Source organism: Hyaena hyaena, unplaced genomic scaffold, assembly GCF_003009895.1.
Source record: "Hyaena hyaena isolate Hyena2069 unplaced genomic scaffold, ASM300989v1 scaffold_3, whole genome shotgun sequence".
NCBI classification, from domain to species: Eukaryota; Metazoa; Chordata; class Mammalia; order Carnivora; family Hyaenidae; genus Hyaena; species Hyaena hyaena.
In genome coordinates this window covers 4,558,503-4,585,171 of record NW_024080635.1, presented here as the reverse complement: position 1 = coordinate 4,585,171, position 26,669 = coordinate 4,558,503, and the positions used below count along the sequence as shown (strand labels likewise).

Sequence of the window (26,669 nt, the reverse complement as noted above, 5' to 3'; positions counted from 1 at the left end):
GGGGCTCGAACCCACGAACCGCGAGATCATGACCTGAGTGAAAGTCGGACGCTTAACCGACTAAGCCACCCGGGCGCCCCTTTGGGATTTCTGTTGTAAGGAATTTAATGTAGCCAATGGACACTTGTCTTTTTTAAAAATTAATTAATTAATTATTTATTTTTGAGAGAGTTTGAGCAGGGGAAGGGCAGAGAGAGAGGGAAATGCAGAATCCAAAGCAGGCTCCAGGCTCTGAGCTGTCAGCACAGAACCCGACGTGGGGCTCAAACGATGAGATCATGACCTGAGCTGAAGTCAGATGCTTAACCGACTGAGCCACCCAGATGCCCCAGGAAACTTGTCTTTTTAAAAGATATACTCTTTACTTTCATGTTTACATTTTATAAGTCAAAGAAAACAAAATGAAAGAAAAGCATCAAATGAATTTCTTCAGCTGTAATAATAGAACAAGTTCAAGATTTTTTAATGAGGGGGGGAAGAGTGAGATGGTTTAGAGTTCATTTTGTTGGAATTCTTAGAAATGGGACAGTTTACCTACAAACATGGTCCTTTTATGAAAATCCTTCCTCAAAAAAGCAATGTAATAGATTCAAGCCATCCAGAGGTATGTGCTAGATTTGAGCCATGCCTGCCTTATTTTTATTGTTTTCTCCAACTAGATTATGTTACCAGTGTGTAAGTTATAGATAAGGAAGGCTAGCTCTTTATATCGCTTTGTCATATACAGTAGTTTGGAAACTTAATTGTTTCACAGTTATGCCTACTGCTCAAAGAGTGGCTATTGGGCCAGCAGCATTGGCAACATTTGGGAACTTCTTAGAAATGCATAATCTCAGACTCCATTCCAGACCTGCCAAATATGAATCTGTATTTTAACAAGATTGCTACTTGATTTGATCTTAACATTTAACAAGTACATATACAGAATGTACTAAACATGAGTTGTGAATTTGTTTATCTGTATATTTTTTGTTTAGTATCCAAAAAATATTAGAAACTATTAGTCCTGTAACACAAACTATTTTCTAGGAACCCCATTTGCTTTTAGCCTTACTACCTACAAATTAAAAGCTATTTTAGTGGCACCTGGGTGGCTCAAGTCAGTTGAACATCCTACTTTGGCTCAGGTCATGATCTCACGGTTCATGGGTTTGAGCCCCTCATCGGTCTCGTGCTGACAGCTCAGAGCCTAGAGCCTGCTTTGGATTCTGTGTCTCTCTCTCTCTTCCCCTCCCAATCTTGCACTCTGTCTCTCAAAAATTAATAAACGTTTTTTAAAAACAGCTATTTTAAAGGTGTTATTTCTGAAGCATGTGAGCACTATTTGCATTCTTAAAAGTATGAATCCTATATGTTTTTATTACAGGTCTTGGGTTTGGGCTATACAGTTTTATTAGATTTTTCTAAAAATGTATGTATTTCTAAAAATATTACTTGTATATCAAAAGTGCTAAGAGTAAACTTTAGGATAAAGTTGTAATTATGTACTTGCTGTTAGTGAAACAAGGTTGAAAAGATGATTTACTATATAGTTTAAGAGTTAAGAATGCAGGCTATGGAATCTGTCTAGGAAATCATAACTGAGGGGCACTTTTGCTTAATCAATTTCCTACTCTGTGCAATGGAGATAATATTCACCTCCTTTAGCTATTATGAGGATTAAATGAGATAAATATGGAAGGCTCTTAAGACATGGTCTGGCACTCATTAAGTGTTCGTTATTATTACTCAGTTAATAAATATGAAAGAAAAGGCAAAGAAACCCTACATATCTTAATATTATTAATTTAATTTAATTTTAGAAATACCAAAGGGGTTAAATTATATTATCTTCCAGGAAGCCTTATACTTTGAAGAGGTTTTTAACTGCTTTTTTCTCCTCTGCTTTTTATGTGGGGAAAAATTCATATTTTGTTTTAGTTAGCTTTTGAATCGAGGCTAGTATATTTTATCTAAAGATCGTAGCATTTGTACTGAAGTTGAAACAGATGACGGACGAAGTCAATTTTAGATATAACTAAAGTCTCATTCATTGAAACTTTATGAAATCAGAATTGTGATAAACTGTATGCAGGTGTTTATATATAAAGAAAAAGAAAATATACTAGTACTGTTAATACATTTTGAGGAGATACTGATTAAAGTAGAAAACTGTTTTGGACTTTTTAGAAGCTAGTGTTTATAATCAAAACCTTGTGGATCAGAACCTTGTGGGCAAAGGAGTAGTTGCTTAACCATATTTCTATATATGTGGTAGAGTTTCATTTAAGTGGTCCCTTTCTATCCAGGTTTTTAAAAAGTAAGTTTGCATTATAGTCTTGCATCATAGTACCAATCTTTGTCTACGGTACCTTGGAGTTTTTGGAAGCCATATGTAAGTTTTTAATGTTTATTTATTCATTAAACACATTTTTATTTAGGGGGCCTGAGTGGCTCAGTCAGTTAAGCATCCAACTCTTGATTTCCACTCAGGTCATGACCTCATGGTTTGTGAGTTTGAGTCCTGCATCAGGCTCTGTGCTGACAGAGCTGAGCCTGCTAGGGATTCTGTCTTCCTCTCTCTCTCTCTGCCCCTCTCCCACTTGATCTCTATTTCTCTTTCAAAATAAATAAAAATAAACTTAAAAAACTTTTTTAAAAAATTATTTAAATACCCCCAAATATTTATTGAAAACCTACTATGTGTGCCAGGCCCTAAGCTGGATATCATTGGTAACTAAAAACTACAATATGACAGAGGTTTAAGATCATGAAATCTGGAGTCAGACTGGTAATATATTAACTGAATGATCCTAGACAAGTTACTTTAACTTCTTGGGCTGTGGTTTCTCTTTTTTTCGTTCTTTCTTTTTAAAAAAATTTTAATTCCAGTATAGTTAACATACAGTGTTATGTCAGTTTTAGGTGTACAATATAGTGAATTGACAATTCTATACATTACTTAGTGCTCATTATGATAAGTGTTCTTGATCCCCTTCACCTGATTTTTTTATTCCAGTATAGTTAACGTGCAGTGTTGTATTAGTTTCAGCTGTACAGTATAATGATTTAGCAATTCCATATATTGCTTAGTGCTCATCAAGAGAAGTGTGCCCTTAATCCCCTTCACGTATTTTCCCCTTGCCTCCCTCAACCATCTCTTTTTTCTCTATAGTTAAGAGTCCTTTTTTTTTTCTCTCTCTTTTTTTCCCCTCTGTTTGTTTTGTTTCTTAAATTCCATGTATGAGTGAAATCATATGGTATTTGTTTTGCTCTGATTGGCTTATTTCATTTAGCATTGTATTCTCTAGATCTATCCATGTTGTTGCAAATAGCAGGGTTTCTTTCTTATGGATGAATAATATTATCCATTCATCTACTGATGAACCCTTGGGCTGCTTCCATAATTTGGCTATTGTAAATAATGCTGCAATAAACATAGGGATACATACACCTTTTCAAACTAGAGTCGTTATGTTCTTTGGGTAAATACCTGGTAGTACAATTACTGGACTGTAGTATAGTTCTATTTTTAACTTTCTGAGGAACCTCCATACTGTTTTCCACAGTGGCTGCACCTGTATATATTCTTACCAACACTGCACGAGGGTTCCTTTTTCTTCACATCCTTGTCAACATTTGTTTCTTGTGTTTTTGATTTTAAAGATTTTGTTTGTAAGTAATCGCTACACCAATGTGGGGCTTGAACTCATGACCCCAAGATTAAGAGTCACATGCTCCACTGACTGAGCCAGCCAGGTGCCCCATGTTTTTAGCCATTTTGATAGGTGTGAGGTGATAGTTCATTGTGGTTTTGATTTGCATTTCCCTGATGATAAGTGATGTTGAGCTTCTTTTCATGTGTCTATTTGCCATCGGGATGTCTTCTTTGCAGAAATGTTTGTTCATGTCTTCTGCTCATTTTTAAATTAGATTATTTGTGGGTTTTTTTGTGTTGAGTTATGTAAATTTTAAGATATATTTTGGATACTAACCTTTTATTGGATATATTGTTTGCAAATATCTTTTCCCATTCAGTAGGTATCTTTTGGTTTTGTTGGTTGTTTCCTTTGCTGTGCAGAAGGTTTCTCTTTTGATGTAGTCCTGTAGCAGGATTCTTGCGCAGAGAGTTGTGACCCTGAGGCTTTTGGGAAGCAACTTTGTTTGTACCGGCATGGCTCAGTTGGGTTTATACCGGAAGAATTGAGCTCCGAATGCCACGTGGCATAGTTTTGTAATATATTCTTTACTTCTTTGTCTCCCATATATGGTAACACACAAACATGCAGTCTGATTAAGTGGTCTCATGTTACAAGGTCATGAGGGATATTGTCACGTATAGCCAGGTTGCCTTGAGGGTTTTTTTTCTTTCTTTAGGAGGGGACCCTACCACAGTCCCAGTAGTTTATTTTTGCTTTTGTTTCCTTTGCCTCAGGAGACATCTAGAAACATGCTGCTATGGCTCTGGCCTCTGTTTCTTATATGTCAAACAGTCCCCTCCCCACCCCACAGGGTTATTATGAGGATAATGAGCAATATAAGTAATGCTTGTAGAATAGTAACTGGTCCATTTTAATTGTTATGTAGTGTTGTTGTGGTTGTTGTTGTTTTAAGACAAACATAATCCTTATTCTTGATGACTTTCTAGTCTAATGGAAGAGACAAAAAAATAGTAAATATAAAACATTTATTATAATAAATGTTATGAAGGCGATAAACAGGGTACTGACATGAATAGCAGAGTTGGGGATAGGATAGATAGAATAGCCAATTGAAGGCCTCTCTGAAGAGGGTCACATTTAAAAGGGTCATGAAGGATGGAAAGGAGCCTTTTAGACCACCTGCAATATCTAATGCAGAAGCCAAATAATTAAGTCCTTTTTCCTAAATGTCAATCATGGATTATTCCGAAAGAAAAGAATTAATGAGATTTAGTTAAGAATAGTTAAGAATCTTTCAGCAATTTTATTATGCTGGAATTAAGAAAGTATGTGCCAAAATGTTGTTTCACTTACCTGTATAACTTTGGGATGACTTCTTGATAACCCTAGGAAACCCAGTTTTCAATTTGTCCCTTGCTTCTTAGAATCTGCTTCACAATTAGCATGATTGATAAGTGGTAGAAAGGAGTTAACTGGTAGCTACAGTTGTTAGCCTAGTTTATATGTTGCTTTATGCTCTAAAATTGGTCCCAGGAATCCCTATTAGCCATTCATAAGATTTAGATTATGTGATAAATCACATCTCATTTTGCAATTCATAAGGCTACCTTGCTAAAATTGAGGAGCATATGGGGCACTTGGGTGGCTCAGTTGGTCAAGGATCTGACTCTTGGTTTCGGTTCAGGTCATGATCTCATGGTTGGTGAGGTTGAGCCCTGCCACAAGCGCTGCACTGATAGCATAGACATTGCAGAGCCTGCTTGGGATTCTCTCTCTGCCCTTCCCCTACTTGTGTGGTTCTCACTGTCTCTCAAAATAAATAAAAGTAAACATTAAAAAAATAAAATAAAATTGAGGAGCATGGGGCAGAGATGGTAAAGTTTTGATAAACTTTAATAATATATAATGGCGTGGTCAGGAAGAATATATAATGCTGAGAGCAATAGATTGGTGTCCTCTAGTTTACCAGAAACCTTCATTTGTTGATTTGAAAGATAGGATTCTATCTGAGAAGTTTGGAAGATAATGTGTAGATCTTGTAGGAGATTATAATATCTTTTATAGATAAATATTTAATCTTAATATCACTTACATTTGCTATAACATTTTTTCTTCTTCATGCATTTACTGGCCGCATTATTATAGGTAAAACTGTATAGAGCATATTTTGTGAAATGTCTTTATTACTGACTTGATGTCATGGATATGTAGCCTGCTCAGGAAGAACAGAGAGAAGACCCAGATTTTGAAACTAAGGAAGGAGGAGGACTTGAAGAGTGCTCTAAAATAGAAGTGAAAGAAGACAGTCCTGAATCGAAAGCAGAAAGAGAATTGAAAGGTTCCCAGAAATCAATCAGAAGACACAGAAACATGCATTGCAAGGTTTCTTTGTTGGATGACACTGTTTATGAATGTGTGGTGGAGGTGAGTGCATTTTAATTTCCGTGGTCAGAATCCTTACAGATTGTTCTATGTAGGGTTGAGTAAGTAGTGTCAGTGACTGTGTCTGTAGACTGAAATGTTAATAGTAATTTTCTGGAAGTGGAGGTGTGGAAGGGTTATGGGTGAGTCTTCTTTTTTTCTCCAGTTTTTTTCTGTCTCTGCCAAATCTTTTGAATTAAGCATGTGTTACTTTTAGAATCTAAAATAATTTTGTTTCAAAGCAATTGGTTTGTTATTTATAGAGTGACCTGGCATGACTAGATTTTCCAGGTAGCCTCAATTTCTGATATTAGGTTTAGTTATCCCTGTAATTGTATTTGTCAGAAAATTACTATGTGCTCATTTCTGCTGTCCCAGATCTAAACCTTAATAAGCTTTGGTTTGTTCAGTGTATTTCTTGAACCCCATGAAATAGGATATAAAAAATTTAAATCAAATAATGTCATTTCTTAAAACACTCTATTATTTTCTGAAAGAATAAGTAATTGAGTTGGGATTTAATAAAAATATCAATTACTTGGTTACTCTTTTGCTCCTTCAAGGCAAGTTTAAACTCCTTAAAAATCTAGGGGTGTCTGGGTGACTGAGTCGGTTAAGCGTCTGACTTTGGCTCAGGTCATGATCTCGTGGTTCATGGGTTTGAGCCCTGCGTCAGGCTCTGTGCTGACAGCTAGCTCAGAGCCTAGAGCCTGTCTTCAGATTCTGTGTCTCCCTCTCTCTCTGCTCCTCCCCTGCTCACACTGTGTCTCTTTCTCTCTCTCAGAAATAAATAAAAACATTAAAAAAAATATTTAAACCCCTTAAAAATCTAGTAACTATTTTTTAACTAGAGCAGTAATTTTCAATTATGATATGCTTCCTGATAATTATTACTAATAACAGCCTTTATTGATAAGACATATACAATTCACATATACTTGTATCTTAGGTATGTAATAAATATGTCTGAATTGAATTATCTATATGCAACTACATCAAAGCACTAATAGTCCAAAATATTATACTCTATTACAAAACATTCCTTTTCCAAGTTTTAAAAAAGAAACCTAGAAAAATAAACTATTGCACTTTGAAACTAGTCACTATACCTGGTAACTAGAGACCTAGTTAGATTCTCTTTCTGCTACTCATCTCTAGCTAGTTGAGCTATCAGGAAAGCTATTCCACACTCATTCTTCCCATTCAGACCAAGATCCAGATATGGGTCCCTTATTTCTGAAACATTTGGAGGCCGATACATTTCAGAATTCAGAATGTTTTGGGTTTTAGAAAGCCAATTATTTACTTATGCTGTGTATTTCATAACACGCCCACCAGGGTGTGTGGCAGTACCAAGATTCATTCTAAGACGGGTAAGTAAAGATCATCAATAGCCTCATAACCGTTGAGGACAGAATTTGCCTTCAAATGAACTTTGGGCACCCTCCCCCCAGAAAAAAAAAAAGCCTAAAATTTTACTTTTTAGAGCTTTTGGATTTTGGAACTATAAATAAAGGAATAGGGACCTATACATGAATAATTCCCAAATTATTTCTGTCATTTGGAGTGAAAACAGAAGAGGAAAAAGCATGAAGAAAATGATGTCCTATAGATGGGTTAAGTCTGAAGATGACTGAACATCTATGTAAATTAGTAACAGTTGTTAAAAGCAACTCTGCTCATTGAGAGAAGGAATGTCATTTGTGTGTCAAAAAAAGATTTCTAATTTTTTGAGGTATTTAAAAAATATTTCTCAGCAGTTGTTAGCATGTTTGATATTTTTCAACAATTCAAGTAAATAGATAAGATGGATATAAATACTCCATTTTACGTATAAGAAAGCTAATGTTCAAAAATATTAACTGAATTAACCCAGGTTATAGCTTGTAAATGGAGGAGCCAGGACTTTTTGAGTATACATCTTAGCCTCTAAGTTAGGCTAAGTAGGAGTATTAGTACCCAAATTTGGCAGTGGTAGGGTTTCCTAGGTAAAGAAACATTAAGAGGGGCGCCTGGCGAGCTCAGCCGGTTGAGCGTCTGACTTCAGCTCAGGTCATGATCTCACGTTTTGTGGGTTCGAGCCCCGCGTCGAGCTCTGTGCTGACAGCCAGCTCAGAGCCTGGAGCTTGTTTCAGATTCTGTGTCTCTGTCTCTCTCTGACCCTCCCCTGCTCATGCTGTCTCTCTCTCTCTCTCTCTCAGAAGTAAAACATTTTTAAAAATTTTAAAAATAGAAAAGAGATACAGGCTAAAAAAAAAAAAAAGAAACATTAAGAAAATGATTTGTAGCACACCTGAAAAAGCACTGCAACAGGTAATGTGTCTAGTGTATCTAAAATTTTAGACTTTGTGCGGTTTTCAGTAATTCATTCTCTTGGGACATTTGGTCTGAGAATGGTAGACAGTCTAATGATTTCCATAGACACTATTAACTGTCAATATTGACAGCAGATTCAGTGAGTTTAGGTGGTCATGATGACAACAGCCTGTAGCAAGCTTCAGGAAATACTACACCAAAAATAAAGAATGTGACATTCATGATGGAGGTAGGGAATAGTCGATGAAGGGAAGGTTCAAAATTTTGCTTTCAATTCTAGCACTAGTTCCAGGCCACTCAGTGTGTTGCATTTTAAGCTGACAAATTAAGAAACAAGATTTTTATTACCTACCATTGTTCTACTTACGCTGTATAACCATCTGAAAGTAGTGGTAACCAAGGATAAAAGAGGAAATTGGAAAGTGACATTTTATTTTTTTTGGTGATAAATACAAGAATAAGAGGAAACCTCAAAATGTATATGTCTTTGCAGAAACATGCTAAGGGACAAGATTTGCTTAAACGAGTGTGTGAGCACCTCAATCTTTTGGAAGAGGACTACTTCGGTCTAGCCATTTGGGATAATGCAACCTCTAAGGTGAGGAGACTGCTTGTCAGAAAATTTGTTTTAGTCTTATATTGTTAAGGATGTATTTATGCCTGCCTCTCCAAGACACAGTGCACTTAAGAGTTATTCTTGCCTATTCTCGTTTCTCAGATTTTCCCTCTAAAACAAAACATCTTCAAGAAAAAAAAAATCATTGCTGGGGCATCTGGGTGGCTCAGTCAGTTAAACATCCAACTCTTGATTTCAGCTCAGGTTGTGACTTGATTTCAGCTCAGGTCATGATCTTCAGGTGGTTCACGGGTTTGAGCCCTGCATTGGACTCTGTGCTGATGGTGTGGAGCCTGCTTGGGATTCTGTCTCTCCCCTTTCTTTCTGCCGCTACCCCACTTGCTCTGTCTCTCAAAAAGAAATGAACAAACTTAAAAAACATTTAAGAAAAGGAAAAGATCGTTGGTGGTGTGTTCTTTTATCATTGAGAGAAATGATCTACTATTCTATATTTTTAATTTTTTAATGTTTATTTACTTTTGAGAGGGAGACAGAGTGTGAACCGGGGAGGGGCAGAGAGTGGGAGACACAGAATCTGAAGCAGTCTCCAGTCCCTGAACTGTCAGCACAGAGCCTGACATGGGCCTTGAACTCACAAACCACATGATCATGACATGAACTGAAGTCGGACGTTTAACCAACTGAACCACCCAGGCACCCCTGTACTATATTTTTAAAAGATTGGAGGTACAGAGCTATGATGTCCTGATTAGCAAGTAACACCAATAACTTCATATGTTATGCAGTTAGAATTGTATTTAATAGGTTCATAATAAATATTTGTTGAATGGATGATCTACCAATATTATAATTATAGGATAATTATGGCATGTAGTTTGAGAGCAATTTTATAAAAGAGAATAAAGTCTCAATATTATTGAAATAGTCCTACATCAAATCTGACATTTTCTTCCAGCCCAAAAGAAAACCAGTAGTAAACTTTTGAAAGAAGTAAAAGAAAGTGAGAGAACATAGAGAGGGGAGTAAAGGTTAAAAGTCAGATGTTTATTTCAGAAAACTTGAATTATTTCGTGGGCCAATTTACTGAAAATTACAAATATTTAGCTTAAAAGCTAGTGATGAAAACTTTAGTACAGTTTAATAAGTCTTTGCAAGTGCTTTATAAGATGATGTGGATATGGCTGTGAATAAGATAGACACGGTCCCTTCCCTCTGGCACTTATGGTTTAGTGGATGAGTGTTACACAAAAAGAAATACAAGATGTCATGAAAGGGTATGGCCTGGGAAGTCTTCTCTGGGAAAGTGATGCCTGAGCCAAGAACTGAAGGATTAAGTAGACAAGTGAAGTGGAGAGAGAATGGCTTGTTTAAAGGGCTAGAATTGAGAGAGTGGCACTTGAGGAACGGGGAGCCTGACTAAACATAGGGAGTGAGGAATAGAGTAATAGACAAGTCTGGAGTGCTACACAGCAGCCAGGTCATGGAGAGAGAGTTTTGTATACAGTGTATTTAGAGCCATTTCCGGGGCGCCTGAGTGGCTCAGTTGGTTGAGCATTCAACTCTTGGTTTCAGCTGGGTCATGATCCCAGGGTCATGGGATTGAGCCCTGCCTCTGGCTCTGTGCTGAGCATGGAGCCTGCTTAAGATTCTCTCTCTCTCTCCCTGTGCCCCTCTCCCCTGCTCCTGCATTCTCTCTCTAAAGCTAAAAAAAATAAAACAACAACAAAAAAGCCATTTTAGTTGGTTCTTTCTCCAAGATAATCTATATTTATTAAGAAAAGTTGAGGCATGCCTGGGTGGCTCAGTTGGTTATGCGTCCGACTTTAGCTCAGGTCACGATCTCCTGGTTCACGAGTTTGAGCCCTGTGTCAGGCTCTGCACTATCAGTGGGATTCTCTGTCTCCCTGTCTCTCTGCCCCTCAGATAAACAAACATTTTTTTTTAAGTGACTAATATAAAAGCTGAACAGCAAAGTATAAGCCTGGCTGTATAAAAAAAGTCATTATTATCCCTTTTAGATCAAATATTTCTGGAAGAGAAAAGCTTTTGTCTCAGAGTCATAATCTAGTTTCAACTTCCCTGATAGTTTATAAGAGCTACTTAGGGGCAAGTCAGTGGGTAAGTAAATCCTGGGAAACATAGGGCTTATCATATTCAGGGCCTTTGGCAGGCCTGTAGTAGGGTCCAGGTTCTTAGAGGATATCCAACAGGAACGTGGTCAGAAGCAATGAGCTGTTCTATATTTTCTGCTTCTAAATTCATTGTGGCCAACCTTCAGCTCTCAGAAATAGGTCAAAGCAGAGGGGTTTTTTGGGGGGTTAAAATGAGGGTCTTTAGGCTGATCCAGGTAGTAGGGTATAGTAGGGAAAGCAGGAACTTGCCAGGCAAATCTTGTACCAAAATAAATTTTGAGAAGATTTACCTTAGCATTGTCAGGTTAAAGGGACAGTACAGTAGCAAAAGCCACCTTGGTGATGACAATACTTCTTCCATAGGCTATCTCTTGAGTTATACTTCTTTAGGGTGGATGAGTTGCTCTGCTGTCTTATACATAGTTGTCCCTGGTATTTACCATCACCATCATCCTGGGGATTTTTTTTAAGTTTATTTTTATTTTGAGAGAGAGAGAGAATGTGAGCCAGGGAAAGGAGGGAGAGAGAAAAATCCCAAGCACGCTCCACAATCAGCATGGAGCACAATGTGGGATTCCATCCCATGACCCTGGGATCATGACCAGTTCTGAAATCAAGGGTCAGATGCTCAACTGACTAAGCCACACAGGCACCCCAATCCTGGGGACTTGATTTACCTTTCTCCTGTGATATTTCTCTTATCTCCTTCATCCCAGCTTTTTCTTGTGTTTTGATAGAGTGCTTCTTCTGAGGAAGAAGGAGCACATGAGACGTACTTGTTGAGACATTTTATGTCTGAAAAAGGTCTATTCTACCTTCACATTTGGTTGTTAGTTTGGTTGGGTATAGAATTTTATACTTGAAGCATCATAATTTTGAAGGCATTGCTCCCTTGTCTTCTAGCTTCCAGTGTTGCTATTGAGAAAGCCAAAGCCATTCTAATTCTTGATCTTTTGTATGACCTTCCCTTTGCAGAATTAAGCTAGTAGAGTCTTATTTTCTTCCCTTTCCTTTCCTTTCTTCCTCTGTCCCTCCATCCCTCCGTCCCTTCCTCTCTTCTCCTCTCTTCTCCTCTTCTCTTTTTTCCTTCCCTCCCCTTTCCTTTCCTCTCCTCTCCTTCCCTTCCCTTTCCTTTCCTCTCTTTCCCTCCCCTTTCTTCCCCTCCCTTTTCCTCCCCTCCCCCTTCCTTCCCCTTCCCTCTTTTTCCCTCCTCTTCTGTCTCCTTTCCTTTCTTCCCTTTCCTCCTCCCTCTATCTATCAACCTTGTGGCATGCATTCCATAAATGTTTAAGATTGAGATGTATTATTAAGCTTTAGAGAACAGATTTGTCACTTAATACTTGTGAGATAGGTAAGTTACTTATACTTCTTTTTTTCCTCATTGGTAAACCGGGAATTATAATGAAACAATCTACATAAAAAAGCATGTAGAATGGTACATGGCATATGTATTATTTTAAAGTGAAATTACCAACTAAACAATGTTTTTACTTTAAAAAATTAGATCTGTATGTCATAATCTAGAGGTGCATTCCGGAGCATTGTTCAAGTTCAGTAATCTACCTGATCTTTCTTGGGTTGAATGATTTACCTGGAGAACAGCATACTCTTTCCTTAAAATTGATATATCTAGCCATATTATTTGATTTCATTTTATTTTATTTTTGTATTTAAAATTTTTTTATAGGTATAGTCAAATGGCCAAAATAGAGGTACCAATTTAATTTACAACAATAGAGAGACCCTGTTTCCCCACACTCCTCACCAACCCATGATGCTAGCAAACTTTTTACGTTTGCCATATGAATAGTAGGGAAAAACCAAATCCAAGGCTTGCTTTCGAACCACAGCCCCAAGTCCTTGGTTTGGGCCCACACCTTCCCCTGCCCAAAACAGGTGAGGAAAGAGTTCCTCAGCCTTGTAAGTTTGAGCCCAGCATGGAGCCAGTCTCCTTGTTGGCTATCTGGAAGAGACAAGTCCTTACAGACCAGCTTAGAAATGCCACCTCTTGGGGCGCCTGGGTGGCTTAGTTGGTTAAGCGTCCGACTTTCGCCACCTCTTTATTGACCCAGGTTGGTGGCAGAGGGTACTGTGAGCCAAGGGGAGAAAGCTCACTCTCACTCCACCTGGCTCTCAGTCTGGTGGTGGCTGCTTTGGAGACAGAGCAGGAAGCGTCTTTGGCCAAAGGCCTGCTTGCAGCTGGGGCAGTGATGCCCAGGCCATGGCCTTGTTGCCTGGTGCCGTGCAGGGAGATGGGGATGACACAGGCTATGAGCCGATGAAAAAGCCCGTGGGGCACTGCCAGTGAGAATAGGGGTGGGCATGGTGGCATGGTGTGTGTGGCAGTGGGCTGCAAGTTTGGAGGGGTAGCAGAAGGATTGGGGGCCATGAGGGCACTAGTAGGGGTGGGCTGGCACATGCACCCAGATGTGGGCCGCCAGCTTGGAGCCAAAGGCCTTTGGGCAGTGTAGGCACAGGTATGGGCAGGCATTCACTGTGCATGAGGGGGTGGGCTGCCAGCTTCAAGGTAAGAGAAGGCTTTGGGGCAGTCGAAGCACGGATGGGGGCTCTGCCATGTGGCAGCCGGTATGTGGCCAGCTTGGACTGGTAAGAGAAAGCCTTGTCACAGTCGCAGCTGCAGCAGCATGCGCACTGGGGTAGGGCTGCCGGAGGGGCCTGGAAGGCACCCCCATGGAAGTGGCAGGCCCTGGAACTAACTTTCTGAGCTTCTGCGGTGAGCCCTGGTGGGGAGCTCCTCCCTTGGTTTCTCGTTCCTTAACAGTGGAACTAGGATCAGTGTCCCCGGCTGACTCTGCATCTTTTGAGTCTCGTTCCAGCATCTTGCTGGCCCAGGAATCTAGGGAGCGGTAGGTGATGCCAGTGATTGTCAGGCTGATGGGGACAGGGCTGTAGGGCCCGGGTCTCCAATTAGTCTCTCCACTCATGCTGCGTGAACTGCTTCCTTCTTGTTGCGGAGTTTCATTCCCAGCGCAGAGGACAGGGGAGACCTGAGGAAGGCCCCTCCGGCAGTGGCTGCTACAGCTGCTGAGCTGCCCTTGACACAGTGGCGCTGCACTGCCAGCTGTACAGCCCATTCAGTCCTGAAATTCCTTGCTTCCTGCTCCCTCCTAGATGATTTTCTTCTTCAAGAGATTTTTATTTCTCTGTTTTTGATTTTCACATTTTGTCTTTGTTTCTCCGTTTTTGTTTCCCATCTACAGAATCAGTTCCTGTTAAATTACAAAAATTCAACCAAGTAAATTTTAGAGATCTAATAATTGGATTTAATAATCACTTCATGAATTGAGCAGCATCCCACCTAGGAGTGGAGGGGAGCTCTGAAGGGCTACATGAAAGGAAAGGTTTTTTTAAGGTAGAGTGGAAATGGAACAAAGGAAATTATTAGCAAAGAATCTACTGTTTTAGGCAAAGTCACCCTCCTTAGGGGAACAGATAGGGTCTATTAGTAAATTTCCTAGTGCTGACCAGGAAATTCCCATGTTGACTAGTTAACATTTCTGGGTGGTTGAAACTGCATTTTAATTAGGCATTAAGTCTTAGTTTACTGACTTGGGGCCTTAACCTAAGTGATGCCATTTTGGACCTATGGTTATCTTTTTAACAGTTCTCACCTTGGGGGAAAAATGTGAACCCCAAACGGAGATGAATATCTTCTTTCCATTCCCAGTTTGTTGTTTGTTGTCTGTTGTGTGTGTAAAGATTTGTCTTTTGTACAGTAACTTCTCTCCTAAAGAGCTTCTGGATTTTTGTGTTTGGTTTATAGACAATTGGGTACCTTTAGCAGGGAGAAAAGTTAATTGAATGGACTTTTCCTCACATGAAATGGCTTGCTTGCTCTCTTTACCCAGTAACTGCGTAATAACAGATCTATTGCCAGATTGAGTCTGGCTAGAGAAGAGAAAGGCAGTCAGAAGCAAACTTCTATAGCCCTATGAGAGATTTATTGCCACTATGAATCAAAGTTATAGGAGTTAAGTAGTTGTTTCCTACATTTTATTCCTACTAGGTTGTTTATGAATGAATCAAGGACTTTTTTTCCTTGGAGAAAAATCACCCACATTAATTCCTACCCCTTACTCCACATTCCTTCTCTAAGCAAAAATCTTGAGCTCTTTTGGTAAATAATGAGAATTGTAAATGGGGAGTTCATTCAATTCAGTAGTATATAGTCTTTCTCCTTTCTTCCATTTTCTGTGTAGATGAATTTTCTTACTTCAGGAGTCAGGTTTTCACCTCTGAATAATGAGTTATAGCCAAGAGGGTCTTTCTTTCACCTTGCAAAGGCAAATAATAAACACCACTGGAGTGAATGTTAAATCAATAGTGTGAGGCATTTAATTTATAGTCATTTAAAAGGATGAATTGTTTTCCGTTGATTCATGACTAGCTTTGAAGACAAGAATCAGTAATGATAATATCTTTATTGTCTGATAAATAAGAAAGACTAAAATGAATTTATAAACATACTTGTAGAGTAGGAAGGCTATATTTAGGATCTTGGCTTTTGATAGGAAGATTTGATTTGACATCTCTGGTGGATTTAAATGTGGCTTTTTTTTTTTTTTTTAAAGGTTTTCTCTATTTCTGAGAGAGAGAGTGAGCAGGGGAGGGTCAGAGAGAGAGGGAGACACAGAATCTGAAACAGACTCCAGGTCCCGAGCTGGCAGTCAACACAGAGCCCGACGCGGGGCTCAAACCCAGGAATCGTGAGATCATGACCTGAGCCGAAGTCGGCTGCCCAACCAACTGAGCCACCCAGGCTCCCCGTGGCTTTTTTTTTTTTTTTAACACGTGAAGAATCAGTCCTAGAATTAATATGTTAGAGAGTTTCTATAAACTTTTGGGAGCAGTGATTTGAAGTCAACATACTAACAGCAGCATAAACAATTGTTATTCCTCAAATCAAAGAAGACAGATTGTGGAACGTATAGATAAGTCTTTTACCTCAAAAGAAAAGGATTTGTAAAGATCACTTATATGTATGTGTGGGGTTTTAGGCCCTCCAGATAAGGGCAGGTCAGGGCCAACTCAGGGCATGTTGTTTCTTAGCGTTTTGTTAAAACTTCATGACCTAAGGTTGTAATTGCTGCAAAAGATACGAAAAATTCCTATTTATTTTACCTCATTAAATCCCATTGCCTTAGTTGAAACTTAATCATCTCTATCCTGGTTTATTTTGGTAGCATTTTTCATTTGTTTATTAATTTATTCATCAAACATTTATCAAGTAGTCAACATCTGCGTTGTGCCGGGCAGAGCTATAAAAGACATAGATAGTCTCATTGCTCAGGGAGCTCCCAGACTGATGAGGGGGGCAGCAGTATGATGGGCACTCCTATAGAAAGGGTTTTCTGCAGAAAGTAACATAAAATATGAATTATAAGAGATGGTCAGGAATCTCCTAGAGGAAGACATTGGGATAGAGGATTCAAAGTGAAAGGGACAACATGGTGAGAAGGTGTTTTGAAGTAGGACAGCACAAGCAAGACCTTAATTCTTCAGTTGAATGAATGGAGATCTGTATTAGGCTATTGCTGTTGTTCGTCTCTGTTGTTTTGAAACTTTTTTTTTAAGCTTAAGTAGGAATGTGATTCTTTTCAAAGCACAAACTTAAATTCTGTTTAAAATGTTAATTTATTTAACTCACAAGATATGATCGGCAAAACGGACCCTTTCAAGGGAATCCTTAAAAAAATTTAAAGAGAGTCCTTGCAACTGAAATTATTCAAGTAGAAACCAGAAGATCATCCAGAAGTGGTGTTTTGAAGGACATCTTAAGATCCCTAATAAGATAGTTCTATAATTTTGTCCTCTCAGTATTTTGTTGTCTTATCAGTTAATTTCTGTCTCTTCTCTAGCTATAACCCTTTTGCCTCTCCTTCATAACCATGTGAGAAATTAGTTTACATATAACGACCTCTCGTTCCTCACTGCCTATTAGTCTAACATAATACAGGGAGGTGTGTAAATCATACATGTATATTTCAAATAATTTTTACAAAGTGAACACATCTGTGTAAACACGCCTAGATTACGAGACTCCAGAATCCCTTTTTGTCCCCCTCCACGTCACTACCTCCGCCCTCTAACAGTCATTACTCCTACCTTACCCCCCATTAGAAGTAACCGATGTCTTCCTGACCTCTATCAACATGTTTTTAAACTATGTTTAAAACATACTAGTTTTGTCTGCTTTTAAACTATGTTGTGAAACCATACATATGTTCTCATAGTTCTGGCTTCTTTCATTTTGTTCAGTATTGTGTTTTTGAGATACACCCGATATATCCATGCTGTGAGTAGCAGTAGTTCATTCATTCTCATTTCCATATATAAGTTCATTGTTTGACTGTACCACACTTCACGTATTCCACTGTGGATGGATGTTTGGCTTGTATATAGTTTGAGCTTTCAAACTGCTAGGAACATTTTTGTACATGTCTTTTAATGCACATCTTGTCACATGCATTTCTGTTGGGTGTATTCCTGAAGTGGAATTGCTTGGTTATAAAGAACACACATGTTCAGCTTTAGTGGATAGTATCAGACAGGTTTCCGAAGTGGTGTTACCCGTTGACCTTCCACCAGTCCTGAATGAGAGTTCCAATTGTGCCACATCCTCACCTGCACTTAGTATAATGCATTGCATTTGGATTTCTGCTCTTATCAGCTGAAACTACTCCTGCCAAGATAAATCTGGGTTTCTCATCCTTAAGTTCCTTGTCCATTTTGCAGCATAGATGATCTTGTCCCCCCATCCTTGAAGGTTTCTGTTCCTTTGGATCCTGTGATACCAGTCTCTCCTGTTGTGTTGCTGCCACTCTGCTCACTCCTTCTCAGTTTATTTCTCAGCTCTTTGCCCTTTCCCCCTGCCTTAAACGCAAGTGTTCCCCAAAGGCCTGTCCTTAGTTTCTTTCTTTTCACTCTACTATGTGCTCCCTGTGATTTTTATCTTCTTTCATGGTTTTATCTATCATCTATATGGGGAAAGTACCCAGATTTATATCTTTGGCCCAAATCTCTCTACTGAGTGTCAGGACCTGTTTGTCTAGCTATCTCTTGAAATATTTCATGTGGATTTCCAAAGATGCCTTAAAAATATATCTACAGGGGCGCCTGGGTGGCTTAGTCGGTTAAGCGTCCGACTTTCGCTTAGGTCATGATCTCGCGGTGCGTGGGTTCGAGCCCTGCGTCGGGCTCTGTGCTGACTGCCAGCTCAGAGCCTGGAGGCTGTTTCAGTCTGTGACTCCCTCTCTCTCTGACCCTCCCCTGCTCACGCTGTCTCTCTCTCTCTGCTAGAAATAAATAAAAAACATTAAAAAAAAATCTACAAAAATATACCACAGTTTATTTGTTCTACTGTTGATGGACATTTGGTTTTTTCCAGGTTTTTTTTGCTATTTTTCTTCTTCTTCAAGAAAATCCATTTCTGTTTTATATCCTATATTTCTTATTTCGGTGAATTGTACTGCATCCACCCAGTTCCCTAAGGTAGCAACTTGGAAATTATCCTTTTCCTTTATACCTCACCAACTCTCATCATTCCTCCCTGTACACCACCTTCTCTCTCATTCAGGCTCCTAGATATTTTTCTTCTCTGACCTGTAGACTTCATCCTATCAAACCTTTTTGATTATCAATATCAGCACACTTCCCTGAGTGCTGGTTATATGCTTTTTATATAGATCAAATAATTTAATCCATAATAATTCTGTGAGGAGGGTAGTTTTATCCCAATTTTATGCATGAGAAAATTGAGACTTAGATGATCTTATATAAAGTTACACAGCTACTAAATAAATGATAGAGAGGTTGAGACAGGATTAGAACTCAAGACTGTCTGACTTCAAAGCCAGTACCCATGACCATTATTTTCTTCTGTACCACAAGTATCATTCTCAGCAACCGCCTCAACCATCTCCCTGTCTACAGTCATGCTTCCCCTAATTCATGTCCCTCCTTTGTTTTAAATCCTTCAGTGACCACCCCGCACCTTTGCCTGGCACTTGATAAAGTCCAAGTTTCTTACTGTGGACTACTGCACCCTCCATGCTCTGACCCTTACCATTCTCTTCGATTTTGTATCTCCTCTCCTCACCCCTGTGTTCCAGCTGTGCTCAACTACATGTAGCAAGTCAGATGTATCTTTTTCCTTTGTACCCTGTGCCTTTTATTTACTTTAATTTTTTGCCTGGCTAACTCTTGTTTGTCCCTTAAGACACAGTTTAGGTCTCTCAAATACTCCTTTGAGAAACATTTCCTATCTCTTAGCCCCAGTCCATCTTGGTGCACCTCCTCTGTGCTCCTAGAGCACCCTATGCTCTCCCATAGCACTCTCACACATTTTTGTCATAGTCATTTTCACACCTAGAACAAACAAATCAATTGTTCGCTATTCACCTCTTCCATTAGACTGACAGCTTCGTGAAGAGAAGTGCTATTTTTAAATGCTTTTTTTGAAACTACAGTGTCTAGCACATGGGGGCATTCCTCAAATATTTGTTGGCTAAATAAAATGCTGTGAATGGAATCATTTAAATTGAGCATAAAAGTACCATTTCTTGTACACATTGATTTTTATTATCTTATACACATCGTTTTTGATTTTGATTTGGAGGTCTAGATTCTGAAGCAATGATTTGTTCTATAAGGTCACTTACACCTTGGAGTCATATGTAATTGACACAGGGTTTGCCCTCTTTATGTCAAATTGGTGGGAATTCTAGCTCCAGAGTTCTAGAATGGCTGTACAATCCCTGTAAGAAACTTGGCATCTTCAGGTTACCTTGGGAGATTTCTCAGAAAAAATAGTGGAAAATATAGAGTTGCCTGATTATGGTGGGAGATATTTGTTCCAAAGTGGTAAAAAATAGTCTTTGTTAAGAGTTTTGGATTGCATGGTATAAATGATGATTCTTGAGGCACCTGGATAGCTCAGTTGGTTAAGCATCTGGCTTTTAATTTTGGCTCAGGTCATGATCTCATTGTTGGTTTGTGAGATCAAGTGCTACATAGGACTCTGGGCCAACAGTGAGGAGCCTACTTGGGATTCTCTTTCTCGTTCCCCCTCTGTGCTTAGTCTCTCTCAAAACAAACAAACAAACAAACAAACATACATTTAATAAAATGATTCTCAGAGGTTCCACAAACTTCCTAATTGGTGCTTTTACAGTCTTCCTTTGCCTTTGGACTTGCAACAACTTCAGGTTCTTTACTTGTAATGAAAGATGAGGGTTACTGCCTGTCTGACAGGGCTTAAACAAGTATGTACCTAGTTTTTATTCTAAGAAACAGTTTTATAAGTGGTATTAACAATAATTTTTTAATGTTTATTTATTTTTGAGAGAGAGAGGGAGATACAGAATCCCAAGGAGGGATTGGCAGCACAGAGCCCAATGTAGGACTCAAACTCATGAGCAGTAAGATCGTGACCTGGGCCAAAGTCAGAAGCTCAACTGACTGAGCCACCCAGGTGCCCCTTAAGTGGTATATTTTTAACACGTTTCTTAATTCTCTTTGTTAGTTGGGGGGGGGAAGAGAGAGAAAAGGAAATTAATCTTCACTCTTGTGCTTATTGTCTGTTGCGATGGCTATCTTTATTTAACAGTTAAAGTAGTATATAATCGAATAGAAGACTGTGGTGTTCAAGTTCATTTCTTTGGTAGGGCAAGTAGGATGGCAACCTTGTGCCTTTTGTCTTTGAGGATAGAGAGTGAGGAGGGGACACTTTACTCTTCTTTTCTAAATATCACTGAAATTCAGTTTTTAGCCTTTTGGAGGAGAGAATGGGGAGGGATTGGGAGGAGTCATGAGAGGGGCTCTTGGGTGCTAATAATGTTGAATTTATGTATTCACTTTGAGAATTTATTGATGTATACACTTATGTTTTAGGTACTTTTTTGTATGTCTCATATCAATAAAAATATTTTTTTTAATGTTTTTTTAAATTTATTTCTAGGAGAGAGAATCAGCGTGAGCAGGGGAGGGTCAGAGAGAGAGGGAGTCACAGACTGAAACAGGCTCCAGGCTCTGAGCCAGCAGCCAGCACAGAGCCCGACGCGGGGCTCGAACCCACGAACCGCGAGATCATGACCTAAGCGAACGTCGGACGCTTAACCAACTAAGCCACCCAGGCACCCCATGTTTTATTTATTTCTGAGAGAGAGAGAGAGAGACAGTGTGAACCGGTAAGGGTGAGAGAGAGAAGGAGACACAGAATTCGAAACAGGTTCCAGGCTCTGAGCTGTCAGTCAACACAGAGCCCCATGTGGGGCTCAAACCTACAAACCCCGAGACCATGACCTGAGCTGAAGTCAGACACTTAACCGACTGAGCCACCCAGCTGCCCCCAGTTTGGTGAATCTTTATTTATTATTATTATTTTTTAATGTTTTATTTATTCCTGAGAGAGAGAGAGACACAGCGTGAGCAGGGGAGGGTCAGAGAGAGAGGGAGACACAGAATCTGAAACAGGCTTCAGGCTCTGAGCCGGCTGTTAGCACAGAGCCTGAGGTGGGGCTCGAACCCATGAACCGTGAGATCATGAACTGAGCTGAAGTCGGACGCTTAACCGACTGAGCTACCCAGGTGCTCCCAGTTTGGTGAGTCTTTAAAAAGGCATGCAGTTGCATACTACCACCATAATGAAGAAATAGATCAGTTCCATCTCCCCCCAAATTTCCCTAAACCTCTCAGTAGTGATCTCTTGGTTTAATCCCAGCCCTCGGCAACTGCTGGTCTTTTTTCTGTCTCCGTAGTTTTGCTTTTTCCAGAACATGNAGCCCGACGCGGGGCTCGAACCCACGAACCGCGAGATCATGACCTAAGCGAAAGTCGGATGCTTAACCGACTAAGCCACCCAGGCGCCCCTCAATAAAAATATTTTAAACAATTTAATTTAGACGTTAATGGAAGAAGTTAATGGTGAGGCTCTTTCCAAGTGCCATTATTTTGCACAGCCCACCACAAGGGGAAGAACCTTGCCCAAATGGTGTGTAGACTGCAAGTGGGGTTGGAGAACAGTAAAAGGAGAGATTAGTGTGGGCAAGAGTAGTCAGGGGAAACAACATAACCATTCATCCAGTAAATATTAACTGAGCATGAACCATGTACCAGATGCTGTGCTAACACAGAAAGCTTAAAAAAAGAGGGTGCCTGGGTTGGCTCAGTTGGTTAAGCGTCTGACTTTGCTCAGGTCACGATCTCACAGTTCATGAGTTTGAGCCCTACATCAGGCTTTGTGCTGACAGCTCAGAGCCTGGAGCCTGCTTCAGATTCTATGTTTCCCTCTCTCCCTACCCCTCCCCAGCTCATGCTCTCTTTCTCTCTCTGTCAAAAATAAATAAACATTTAAAAAAATTAAAAAGAAAACTTAAATGAGATTGGAGGTCAGAGCTGGAGGGAAAAATATGATCTGGGAGATGTTAACTAATCTTAAGATGGTTACAGATCCCTACTACTCTTTACAGAATGTACAGAATGATAAAAAACACGTGCTCATTTAGCATTTCTTGTTTACTAAAAGCTTTATATACATGAACTCATTTATCATTTAATATTCATAATACGTCTCTGAGATAGGCACTGCTTCTAGTATCTCATCTTAATCCCCTCTAGTAGTGAGGAAACTGAGATAAATAGATGCCTCAAATCACTTACTAGGTAATAGTAGAGCTAGGATTCAACCCTGACTGTCTGGCTCCCTATTTCTCTGCTCAGATTTACTACGCTGTGTGAAGTTAATGCAAAGAATATCGGAAATGTAGGTTGACCTGGAGACTCTGTTCAAAGACCATCAATAACCCTGCTCAGGTACTCTGTGATTTATGTGTTTTTTGGAGCTCTTTGTGAATGCCTTTTCTTTTTTTTACAGACATGGCTGGATTCTGCCAAAGAAATAAAAAAGCAGGTTCGTGGTAAGTGAACATAGCCCTTTTTATAGTTCTTTCTTTCTTTTAGTAGGTAAGAGGATTTTCAACCATTTTCTGGCCATGAGTCACTTTAGAATCCTGACTATGGCAGATGGCTCTGGAGTTGAGATAAAGCCTTCCCCTAGAAGGAGGAGATTCCAAATAGAAAGATACAGCAGAGGTGAACACTATTGAGATGTAGGTCAGATCTGGACTTTTTTTTCTTTACAACGAGGCACAGTTGGGCAAGATTGGAACGGTTGAGAAAAACAGGTTAGAGAAGAACAAAGATAAGGAAAGAAAAAGATACGGGAGTCCATTCTCAAAGGAGTTTGCTACTTGGTCCTGTCCCTTTTAAATTGTTCTGGACTGTTGCATTCTAACCTTCTTCATGTTTTCCTCTCTGTGGTTCTTTTTGTCTGTTTTCAACAATCTTCTTCCAAACAGTTCTTCTGTTAGTAGAACAAGAATTCCTTGCCAGTGGCCCTCAGACACTGTGGCTTTCTCCTAGCTCCAAGCCCCCTAGTATATATTATGTTGTACCTTCTGCTCAGACTGTTGTCCTGAGGTAAATATATCTAGGTTGAAGAAAGCATCGTTTAGTATTTTGTAGCTCCAGGTCCAATGGGCTAGCTAAAGGGTAGAGACTGTTTTCTTACTGTTTATGACTAAATGTACTTTAGTTTATATTTAAGGAAACTTCTAGAAACTGAAGAGGTTATTCATCATGGTTAGAAAGTTTTAATTCTGTCACCTGGAAACAAATTTTATTTTTCAATTGTTTCTTAAAAGAAAACAACTTTGCTATGGTGATATGTTTTCCTTTAGACCCTATTTATAATTTATATTTCTCGAGACAGAAAACCAGAATATATCTTTGGACTGGCAACTCCCCCTATTCGTTCCTTGCCTATAAAATGTTGTTTTAAATGCAAGTCAGAGCAAAAAAAAAATTCAGAATATTTGAGATACGATGAGAAAAACATAACTCCAGGCCTCTTTCAGTGAAAATTCTTTTTTTTTTCTTTCAGTGAAAATTCTTAAAAATATTTTTTAATTTGAGAGAGAGAGAGTGATAGAGAGAGGGGGAGAGGAAGAGGGAGAGAGGGTCTTCAGCAGGTTCCACACTCAGTGAGGAGCCACATGCCAGGCTTGATCCCACAACCCTCAGAACATGACCTGAGCCGAAATCAAGAATTGGATGCTCAACCGACTGAATCACCCAGGCACACACCTCAATCCTCAGGAACAAATGATTACATAAGAAGACTGATAAGGAAGAAAAGTAAAAACAGAATTTATGATGAATTGAGAAGAATATCTAGTAGATTATCTTCCTGGCTATTAAAAAAAATCTCTTGCTAAGACAACGAACCCATGGGGGTGCCTAGGTGGCTCAGTCCATTAAGCGTGCGACTTGGGCTCAGGTCATGATCTCATGGTTCGTGGGTTCAGAGCCTGCAGCCTGCTTCAGATTCTGTGTCTCCTGTCTCTGTCCCTCCCCCACTCATGCTGTCTTTCTCTCTGTCTCAAAAATAAATACGTATAAAAAAAACTAAGAAAAAGAAAAAGAACCCATATTTGTTGTTAAAAAAACAAAACAAAACAGGACAGGGCACCTGCGTGGCCCAGTTGGTTAAGCATCCAACTTTGGCTCAGGTCATGATATCATGGTTCGGGAGTTTAACCCCCAAGTCAGGCTCTGTGCTGTCAAAGAAGAGCCTGCTTTGGATCCCCCATCTCCCGCTGTCTCTACCCCTCCTCCACTTGTACTTTCTCTCTCTCTCTCTCTTTCTCTCAAAAATAAATAAACTTAAAAAAAATACCCTACAACACAACAAAAACCTTCCTTTAACATTGGAAAGAAAAACTATGTTTGTAATACAAACTTAAACAGGGGATCAAAATGTAAATATTTTATTGAGCCAAGGAGAAGATTGACTTAAAAAAATTTTTTTAAGGTTTTATTTATTTCTGAGAGAGAGAGAGAGAGAGAGAGAGAGAGAGAGAGGCAGGCAGGCAGTGTGAGCAGGGGAGGGTCAGAGAGAGAGGGAGACAAAGAATCCAAAGCAGGCTCTAGGCTCTGAGCTGGCTGTCAGCACAGAGCCGGACGTGGAGCTCGAACCCACAAACCGTGAGATCATGACCTGAGCTGAAGTTGGGTGTTCAACCGACTGAGCCACCCAGGCACCCCGACATTTACCTATTGCAAAGATTTTGTTTTTTTATTTTTAAATGTTTTTCATCATACAGGTAATATATGCTCAATGTGAATAATTGAAATATTATGGAAATACATCATAGAGAAAGTAAAAGGCCCCTAAATTCTATCCTCCCGATACAACCACTGTTAAGTTGGTATAAACTACAAGATTTTTTTGTAGGCATATATAATTTTTTGCCTTTCACAAATACAATTATGCTGCACAGTATTGTCCCTGCTTGCCCACAGGAGATGAGTTCTAGGACCCCTAGTGGATGCCTGAAATTGCAGATAGTACCAAACCCTGGACATATGTGTCTGTGATAAAGTTTAATTTATAAATTAGGCACAGTAAGAGCTTAACAACAAGAGCTAATAATAGAACAACTATAATAATATGCTATAATAAAAGTTATGTGAATGTGGTCCCTCTCTTTCAAAATATCTTATTGTCCTTTACTCATCCTTCCTATGATAATGTGACATGATAACACAGCTGTGTGATAAGGTGAAGGGAGGTGAATGATTTAGGCACTGTGACCTAGTCTTAGGCTACTATTGATCTTCTGACCACACATCAGGAGAATCATCTGCTTCCAGATTGTGGCTGACCACGGAAAGGTGAAACCACGGATAAGGGGGGACTGCTATACATCGTTATGTATTATATATTGCATTATATTATGTATGCATTATGTATTATGCTATATGTAGTTTTAAAATTTGTTTGAATAGGTGATAGAAATACATGGAGTAAAATTCAAAGTTACAGATGAATCTAATGCAAGGTAAATTTCCCTTCTATCCCTGTTCTTTAGCTCTTGTGTTCTTTCCAGGGATGCACATATTTTAATGTAAATATATGTATACTTATGTTATGTCTTAATATAAATATAGTTGTAACAATATTTAATATGAATAGTACCTAATACGTATGTATTTTATATACACATTATTTTTAATATGTATATTTTACATAAATATGTATTTAGTAGGTATACTTTATATGTATTTAATATAAATATGCAACCAGTATTTTTTATTTAATGCAATTTGGAGTATTCTTTTAATTTTTTATTTTTTATTTTTATTTGAGAGAGAGTGAGCCTGTGAGTTGGGGAGAGAGGTAGAGGGAGAGAAAGAGAGAGAGAATCCTAAGCAGGCTCTATACTTCACGCAGAGCCCAACACAGGGCTTGATCCCATGACCCTGGGATCATCACCTGAGTTGAAATCAAGAGTTGGATGCTCAACCAACTGAGTCACCCAGGCTCATAATTTGGAATATTCTTCATACCAGCATATATAAATTCACCTTGTTTAAAAATTTTCTTTTTTAATTTAATTTTAATTTATTATTTTTTCTTTCTTTTCTTTTCTTTTTCTTTTTTCTTTTTTTTTTTTTTTTACAAATTCTCTTTTCTGGGGCGCCTGGGTGGCACATTTGGTT

At 39.1% G+C, this 26,669-nt stretch overlaps 1 protein-coding gene and 1 pseudogene across 21 annotated transcripts in view; one reads left to right on the top strand and one right to left on the bottom strand.

Moving 5' to 3' along the window:
• EPB41 (erythrocyte membrane protein band 4.1) overlaps positions 1–26,669 on the top strand; it is a 200,475-nt gene that overhangs the window by 91,220 nt on the left and 82,586 nt on the right. For all 21 annotated transcript variants that reach the window (XM_039231949.1, XM_039231958.1, XM_039231942.1 and 18 more), the window contains exons 3-5: positions 5,853–6,065; positions 8,872–8,976; positions 22,981–23,023. In XM_039231949.1, coding sequence (XP_039087880.1) covers positions 5,853–6,065; positions 8,872–8,976; positions 22,981–23,023 — 361 coding nt within the window. The remainder of the gene's footprint in view (positions 1–5,852; positions 6,066–8,871; positions 8,977–22,980; positions 23,024–26,669) is intronic.
• LOC120230832 lies at positions 13,205–13,927 on the bottom strand (annotated as a pseudogene).